The following is an 8,925-nucleotide window of genomic DNA, read 5'->3' on the forward strand; positions in this document are numbered from 1 at the left end:
CTGAAGACTAAACAAAAAATGCTTTGGACGAGCCCTACACGCTTGAAACTGGACACAGACTGTCAGGAACTACACCGAAAGCTGGGCTCATATGAGAGCCACAAATAACGGTCGTCGTGTGCCCACATGGAAGGCAGTTCCTATGCGGCTCGATTATAAGCGAACTGCGTAGTGCAGCAGACGACGCCACCAGTACCCACAAAACGATGATGATGATGAACATCTGTGATCTCCACTCTATGTTTGTAAACAAAGTATCGCGGCGTTTTTTATCTTCTTAATAAAATTAATCGTAAGTAAATGCTTGGTACTAGGCTGATATAAAAGTTACCACAGCATTTATTTGAGGTTTGCCTAGACATTTATTGTTCGGATTGAATCCACATTTCGTCCAAACGTTAGCCATGCCAAATACGAATTGTCTACTTCACGGAGCTTCCGGTATTTCCTGAAAGGAAGAAGAGCCGCGTTGCTACTTTTCCCTTCAGCCTGTAAGTGTGCGAGAAACTGTATGGGTACGGCTAAAGCCTCTTTTCGACGCTAACGCCGACGTTGTCGGCATAAATCGCTATGGAAGGGCTTTAAATGTGACCACAGGAAGACAGTTTTTGAAGGGATACGGAAGGCACTTTTCGGAGGCTCTGCAGTGTTGTCTTGTTTTTGTTTTAATTTGATGTTGTGTGTGCGGCGCCATTTTTCAAAGTTGTAATGTGCTACTATTGACAAGAGCGAATACTGTGCTAGTGGAATTCACGTTCACAAAAAAATAAAAAAAGATTGCTCTGTTGTGACCTTCGTATTTTGTTCTTTTTTGTTCGCTGCATTCAGATACCTGCGCAGTGAAATATTTTTGAACATTCTGTATGCCAGAAATGCATTGTACAGTTACACATGTTGACTTTCACATGTCTCACGTTGTCTGGTCTCCGGACGTCCACGGTTATCTTGTGTCTTGTTTGCCGCCCGTCCGTTTATTCAAACGCCTTAAAAATGTCAGTCTCATCCTGTTCTGCAGCTGTGATTTTTTAACGCACAGACGCTTCAATGAGAGATCGCTGGTCACACCTGGATAGCAGAGGATCATTCATGTATTTACATGTGTAGATGATAGCCTCGAATAATACATACAGGCATCTGTGGGAGCTTCGTCAAGAGAAGCGCGACGAGTATGTTTACTGCATTTAGAGAAAATATGAGGCTGAAGCTTCTACACCCCAGTAAAAAAAAATGGCTGTGGTTTAGCGCTGGTTAAACCTGGAATGACGCGACAGCTACAGCTGGCCGAGTGGAACTCGCTCAGTCGAACTGCGAAGTCAAGTCTTTCGCCGCTCCGTTTCGCTGGGCGTTTCATCTTCGATCGTCCGGCCCTGGCTCACGGAGAGATAAATGAAGCCTCCCTTTGAAGAGAAATGCCCTGCTATTCTTTCCTGATAGCTTCCCAATTGCTTCAGAATTTTTCAGTTTTCTGCCATTCTGTTTTCGTTGAATGACTATATAGCATTGTCTATCTCTTCCTTTTCGTAGGTTTCTTTTCTGGCCTCTTTTCTCCCTTTCCTTTCTTACGGTCACTTTTCTCTTTTTTTCTGCTCTGTTTTGCTCTTCCATATATCCTTTCCTTCCTTAGCTTCCATCAAAAACCCCCTCCTGTCATGCGTTCTAACCCCCGCTCTTTGCTGCACCCGGCTTCTGCATTACACAAAACGAAGTTGAGGGGGTTGCCTAGACGAATATAAGTCCCCTTGTCGAAACGTTGACTAAGCACCCTGAGGCTCCCCCCTCAACCCTTGTTCACTTTGTTTTGTGTTGTCAAGAAACCCATCTTCTTGCCCTCTCTCTATGATGGATTGCTTCTATATAGTTTGCCAACTCCAGCTTTGCTCCTTAGCTCCTTGCTCCTTTGCTCCAGCTTAGTTTCCTTATTACCATGTTTCATGTGGCTTTTATGCACAGTGCACGCTCAGCTTGCACTCGGATTTTTTTCAGCGATTTGCCCGGAAGACTAACCAAGCTTCTCGAAATGCTTCTCCTCAGGAATGGAGGTCAACGACCCCGAGGAAGAGGATGTGCTTCGCTGTCACCTCAAGGATTTGAAGATGACCGAAGAGGCGTGGACAGGGTATCTGGACAGTGAGGAGAAACTGTCCGAACTTGAGCGCGATCTTCTGAAAATCGGTGTTTCCTTCAAAACAAACCATCGTGAAAAATATAGGGAAGAAAAAGGTATGTAAATGTTCCTCACAAAGCGCACCTATATGTATCCTTTGTGAACCCAGATTAACCTATGCATGCAGAGACTGTGCGCACGGCTGGCAGGGTAACGATTTATTTTTACTTGTCTTGAGCTAGTATAAAGTATCTTAAGGACCTTTTATTATAGGTGAGAGAAATTTTCTGTTCCACAATTCAATTCCGGAAGTAAAAAATCAGAAAACTAAAATGCGTACAGCATGAATGCTGCATGAAAATGACATGGGGCTGTGCCTCATTACAGAGTTAATTTATATGAAATATGCTCTATAAATCGAAAAGTCCTGGTCGTGAAAAGGTCGACAATATGAGGGCCAGGATAATCCTGTGTTGGAACAGACTGCTCAGTCTGTGTGCATGTGTCCACCTAGCCGCCATGGTGGCTCAGTGGTTATGGCACTCGGCTGCTGACCCAAAAAGCGCGGGTTCAATCCCGGCCGCGGCATTCGAATTTCGATGGAGGCGAAATTTTAGAGGCCCGTGTACGGTGCAATGTCAGTGCACGTTAAAGAACACCAGGTGGTCGAAATTTCCGGAACCCTTCACTACGGCGTCCCTCATAGCCTTAGTCGCTTTGGGACGTTAAACCCCCTAAATCAAGCATGTGTCCACCTGGAACAGAGCTTTATTTGTACTGTGGGCATGACAGTGCTAAACCACCACGAATGCATACACACAAGTGACTCATACGTGCCCATACTTGTGTACACTTATACCCCCTTGACGCTATGCATGACACCCGTGTCTACCTTAAGTTTTTGTCCTCTAGCATGTGTCCCAGTTTTGTATTAATGCAAAAAAGCAAGAATTGCATCGTGAAGAAGTGTAGATGCCAGATTTTGCTGTCTCTGCTATTGTAATGTCTGTGCCTGAATGCTATTCGGGCATTTCTTCTGATCCTTTGAAGCCTGAATTTATGAGGTTTTACTACCAATCATGTTACTCTTAGTGTCAGTTTATGGATTTCATTTTGTTAAAGGTTACAGGCTGCATTCGCTACCACGTTACAGGTTGCATTCAGTTATGCTGTCTAAACAAGCAACATACATTTCTGTACATGCCATTTCTTTTACATGGTTCTGAGTTGTAGTTTTGTTTCTTTTTGGGTGCTAAGACCATGCACAGGTATGATAAAAATATAAACAACATTTGTCAATATATTTTTTTAAATTATTTTAACTCTGATGAAATATTCTATTCGATATTTGCAGCATATTCATATTCCATTTGTATTAGAAAATTTTGGTATTTGCACACCCTAAAAGATATATTCTTTTTGCCCAGAATTCATTATTACTGAATAAGCTCTGCCAACAATTTCATGAATATGTAAATGTTCCTTCCTTTGAACAATTTTCCAATAAGCGTTGTTGACCAAATAGCACTAGCCACAAATGTTGCTTAAAAGCGTTTTGTATTTATATGCATTTGTGGCTGAATTGCAAGCAGCACAGATCCTGCAATATGCGAGTCATGTGAATAACACCAGTAGAACAGCTTGTGCGGGAACGCATTAGCTGTCAGCATACTGTACTCGGTACAGATCAGTCAAATAGTGCTTTCCATGGTCTCAATATCTGGAATGCTTAATGTTATTGCCAGGCAAGGGGCCAGGAGACAGCCAGCCATAATGACGCTGGCTGACTCTTTCTACTTGCGGGACTGTTCACTTTAGTATATAAGTTGCTTGTGCACTCGGGGTTGCATTATTCACTACTTGCCGTGCCGCTAAATCTTGGAAAGTGTTATATACTTGTCACCATAAAAGTAATTTAAAATCTTTTTCAGCCCGCCTGTTGTTTTGTACGCTCAGCGCACTAATTCCAATCACTTCAGATGTGCCCTTTCGAGTTCTGTTCATTTTGAACAAAGGGTGCCTCTTCGGAAAGGACCGACATCGCACGTACGACGAAGCTGCACAAACTGTAAGGACCTGCACATCATTTTAATCTTAGTCTTACTACAAAAACCGAATGATAAATGTGATGCTGAAGCTTGGACCACCTAGCATAGAATTAGTTATGGGTTTGGACCTTTATGGCCTTCTGATGCTAAAAAAATGTTTTTAAAGAGAAAATTTTTATTGTATGTGCACTTTGCTTTGCAGATGAATCTGAAGGTATTGCTCATTCTGCATGATCTAGGCAGATGGTTGGCACCATGTAAACTCATTTAAGAGCCGCACTTTATTTTTAATCCGGGTGTGAAATTTGAATGTGCGGCCCATACAAAAATAAAAAACTAAATCATTTTCTTTCTCAGTTATCTAGTCCAAAACAGTGGATGTGGCCCATACACCGGTGCGGCCCTTACACGAGATTATGCGGTATGTTCACCTGTTGAGTAACGTAAATCGAAGTGTCTTGTATGATTTCTGGAACTATGAGATATGATTTCAGGTCCTTAAACAGGGGCCACTGAAGTGGCAGTCCTTCCGACTGTTAAAAAAAAAAATTAAACATTCCTCTTTGGCCATGCTCAGGCTGCAGAAGGGAGCACTGCACCAGAGCAGAGTGTCAACACATTCAAGAGAAAATACCGGAAGCTCCAGGCCAGCAAGAAGAAAGGCTGTACTGCAACTATGCAGATCAAATGCATACAGCTGTTTCCGGACTTCAAGGTAAACCAGTCACAGTGCAGTTGGTCTGTCACATTAAGCCAATTCACAGAAAAACATGCATGAGACACGAGATATGGGACCAAAGATTTTGTGTTGAAAAATTTTTCTGATGATGATGATGATGACATCCTACAATCAGTTGCCTTAATGGATCCATACCATAGCCAGCATTTCGGTGCTCTTGATAAGCCACGATAATGCAGGTGAACCCCCTGAGTGCTGTACTTTCTCGTCTGCTATGTTTTCATGAGCCACTCTCACTCCCATTGTAACTTTTGCAATGCTAACAGGGCTGTTACATTGAAACTGTGGCTGCGTTCCCCATGGTACATCGCGAATATCACTTTGTGCTATGTTGCTTTGCACAGTGCCAGAAATTTTGCAACGGCAAGCTGACTAAAGCAGATCTTTGCACTCCAGTTGGCACTTGACTGCCACCGTTTTTGGTGGCTTCTGGTGCGCTGCGCCAATAGCGATGCCACACCCGTACGGTGCACTCCGAACAGAAGGGAGTAAAAAGGGAGTAAGCTGTCCTTTAGCATAATGCTTTTTATAAAAGGGGAGTGCTGCAGAGGACAGCTTATTCCCCTTTTACTCCCATATAGGCATATTCGTGTTAACGGTACTTCTAGCACCGTGCGCGCATGCTTGCGGTGCAGCAGGAATGTTGTTGTCTAACACAAATGACCGGAGACTCAAAAATGAAACTATCCCTCCGCTGATGCCGCACGGGCAGCGCTATATGAGATCCTGTTGTGCGGGTTGACCTCTAGGCTTTTGTTTGTCATCATCCACATTTTAGAGCGCATCTCTTGGGTGCCCGTTCCCATGGCTTGCACGTCATTGTTGGTGTAACCGGCAGAGCTATAGCAAGGCGACAAGAACGGCGAAGTATGGGCAAAGGATTAAAGTAGGGAGAGAATGAAAAAGTGGAGGAGGGGGTAGCGGCGTAAGAGAGAGGTGGAAGCGTCTGGTGCAAAGTGGTGCAAAGGTGCACTGCAACCACTATCGCAAAAGCGACTGCGGTGGAAGCAGCAGTAGGCAGTTGTTGCGAATGAAGGAAGAATGATAAGGAAAGTGCACGGGCCGCAGACAGTAGCAGAGTTAAAAAAGATGTGAGAGAGGAAAGATCGAAAGAAAAGACACGTCACAACAACAGCTTCGGGAATATTGCCACACTGCTGACACTCTGCCGGCACCACCTGGTGACTGAACCTTGTCTCCCAGCGCGTGGCCGAGCATCTTCTTTGTCTTGAATGAGCACGGCTGTTCGGTGAGCCCATTAAACGGCTGCACTTCCCGCTTCCTGCTACGTTTGTCGGGGACAATATGTGACTGTTGACAGGAATATGCATTTCCTGGGTGGTTGCATTCAGTTTTATGAATGGCAGCGACCTGTTTGTTCTGCTTTGACACGGCACCTAAAGCCATCATCGCTTTGTTTGAGACTACTCGCGGAAAAGAACCTGAAGTGCTCAGGACTGGCGATGGAGAGCATGGCATACTCGATGTGGACAATTATTGCCTTCATCACAGCATACAAGGAGAGCGTGCTCACATTCCTTTTGTAAGAGGCAGACAAGTGAATGGATAACGTACTGAAACCACGACGCAAACAGCAGTCATCAGGAATGTGTGCTGTACGCGTGCACATACACACTGCTGGCTAGCAGACGACGAGAGTGGATGTCTACACTGAAGGCTGGCTCACATACAAGTGTGACTGAGCGAGTTGAGCGATTGAGCAGCGGGTCGTGGCAAAAAACATTTAACGTGTTGGAACCTCATCGCTTTGACCACTCGAGCCCTCCGCAATGGCTCGAAACAGGTTTTTGCACTGCTGCGGCAGCAGGAATCGCGAGCATTTTCACTTGCACATGAAATAGAGGGTTTACCGCTTAGCAGAGTTGTTAAGGTAGCAACTTTGCTTCATGTCTCGGCCAATAGCAGAGCAAAGCGGTATCAGTAGCAGGTAGATAACCCTGCAAACCCTCCGCTACTGTCGAAACAGATTAAAATGTTCATGAAAAATGACGCACTGCCTTTACCCGAGAAAGGTGATTCTTTGCGCAGAGATTGAGGGCCCATTAATTGTCGCACAGGTGTGTGGCTGATTATATTTGAATCAGCGCAAGTTCTGCCACAGAACTGCCAGTCCACGATTAGGCAGTAGAACCGTCAACGAGCACATACAAGGTCATGTATGGGGGCCATTTGTGAAGTCCACGCTGTTTACCATGGGAACAGGCACGCTCTGTTGGTTATGTGCCTTGTGGCCCACCCCAAATGAAGACACATCCTTTGTGGTTTCAGTTTTCCTCCTTAAAGCAATGAGACAAGCATGTTGCAACACATTCTCGAAGGGAGTAGCAAACGTGGGAGGGGACGTCACAACCGGGCAAGGAATGCGCCATTCCGCTCTACACCACTGAGGAGTGTATGTTCAGTGCAATAGTTTAGAAGCCTTGTGCGACAAAGCAGCAGTGCTTCGCATTGTACTTTTAAGGGTAGCTTAAGCGTCATCCACATTGTCTGCCTCAAAATATCGTAAATCAAGCTGTGCTCACATTTTGCATTAGGGAGTACTGTATTCGTCAGTCAAGTTTTTCTTCGTGGTCCCATAATAAATGTTACAGGTGGGTTCTACCATATTTTGTATGATAGCAGCATTCAAAATAAAGCTTTCTAAAAGGAGTATCAACTCTGAAGTGAACTCAGCTATATTATAGTGAATGGAATAGAACAATATTCACGGTTGCTCATAAGGTCGGGACAGAATCAAGCATACTGGAGCCACTGTCACTTAGTGAATAAATACAAGTTTCATTCCCAGATATGTTAATGTGGCATAGCTCCTGTTTTTTCACCTGGTACGGTTTGTTCCTGCTAATTCTTCCCAAAATGCATAACTATCTTATAAATGCACATAAAATTGTTTGTGTTTAATGCAGCCTTGCATGAATTTCTGTTATTATCACACACACTATGAGGTATTTGCTGCTACACTTGAAGCACATCTCTTGGCCAATTCTGTGTATATCAATGCAGGTGGCTGCTGACGCTGGTAGCACCCATTACAAGGTCAGGAAGTTGAAGGAAACTGCTTTACGAAACCTGACTGAAGCACTGTCAAGGAATCCCGAGGAAGCGCTCGTGTCGGAAACAAGACTTTATGTCTACATGACAAAAAAGTGCAAGCACACTGAACATGATTTTCCCGCTCAATCCGTGCAGTCCTCTCCACCACAAGAATCGGGCAGCGTAAGCAAGCCAAGTCAGAAGCGAGTGCTTGGAACCTCCAAAGCAAGGTTGCAAAATGTAGCCAATAGGTTGAAGAACATGGCCGCCTATTGCAATGACCAGGAAGCACTCGGCGCTGCGTATGGCCACATCAGAGCGGCATTTGATGTGTTGTCTACTAGCGGTCTGTTAGATAGGGGATCCGCAACAAGTGGGTGTCCTGTCCAGGGAAAAAACGAATATGTAGCCGGCCATATTCTGGCAAATTAAAGTGCATTAGCTTAAGACAAAGTGAACTTTTAAATGCCCATGGAAGGGCGGGAGAAAATGTGGACGCTCTGATACAATCCATAGAGGTGAGTGATATTTAGTTGATGGAAACTTTGCCAAGTTGACATAGTGCTCATCTGTGTTGTTTTTTTCTGCCTGTCTTTCATAAAGCAGTAAAGCACTATTATATACATACAGCTTGCATGTTTAACTCGTACTCACATTCTTATGCCATATGGGCTCATGCTTATATATCCCTCCATAATGGGTGTCCCACAGGTGTTAGTGGTGAATGCTTAATAAGCAAAGCCTTCTGATTAAATTTTGGCACTATTTATTCAATTTTTAGTGCTCACTGTTGAATAGATTTAGCTGCAAGGTTCTGTTAGCCGAAGGCTATTAACCATGCAAACAAAGGAAAAAGCTCCCCGAACAGAACAGCAAAAAGTCCTTATGCTGGAACCAGTGCAACCAGCAGTAAACCAGTAAGCACCCTGCTGGAACCAGTACAACCAGCAGGTTTCCTGCTCGTTCTGGCAGAACCAGTA

General features: G+C 44.4%; 1 protein-coding gene across 1 annotated transcript; it reads left to right on the top strand.

The window, feature by feature from the left end:
• Positions 1-413: 413 nt before the first annotated feature.
• On the top strand, positions 414-8,570 carry LOC144107571 (uncharacterized). Its single transcript, XM_077640644.1, has 5 exons — positions 414-491; positions 2,032-2,220; positions 4,036-4,172; positions 4,730-4,867; positions 7,916-8,570. Exons 2-5 carry the CDS (start codon positions 2,034-2,036, stop codon positions 8,375-8,377), a joined length of 924 nt encoding a protein of 307 aa, XP_077496770.1. The 5' UTR covers positions 414-491; positions 2,032-2,033; the 3' UTR covers positions 8,378-8,570.
• The last annotated feature ends 355 nt before the right edge of the window (positions 8,571-8,925 follow it).

The sequence above is a fragment of the Amblyomma americanum genome, chromosome 10 (genome assembly GCF_052857255.1).
Source record: "Amblyomma americanum isolate KBUSLIRL-KWMA chromosome 10, ASM5285725v1, whole genome shotgun sequence".
In the NCBI taxonomy this organism is placed as follows: domain Eukaryota; kingdom Metazoa; phylum Arthropoda; class Arachnida; order Ixodida; family Ixodidae; genus Amblyomma; species Amblyomma americanum.

Bases quoted from the DNA above. Each gene is read 5' to 3' on its own strand.
- LOC144107571 (XM_077640644.1), top strand. From the start codon at position 2,034: ATGGAGGTCAACGACCCCGAGGAAGAGGATGTGCTTCGCTGTCACCTC. The intron at 4,173-4,729 runs GTAAGGACCTGC...GGCCATGCTCAG, and splicing joins ACGACGAAGCTGCACAAACT to GCTGCAGAAGGGAGCACTGC. The intron at 4,868-7,915 runs GTAAACCAGTCA...ATATCAATGCAG, and splicing joins AGCTGTTTCCGGACTTCAAG to GTGGCTGCTGACGCTGGTAG.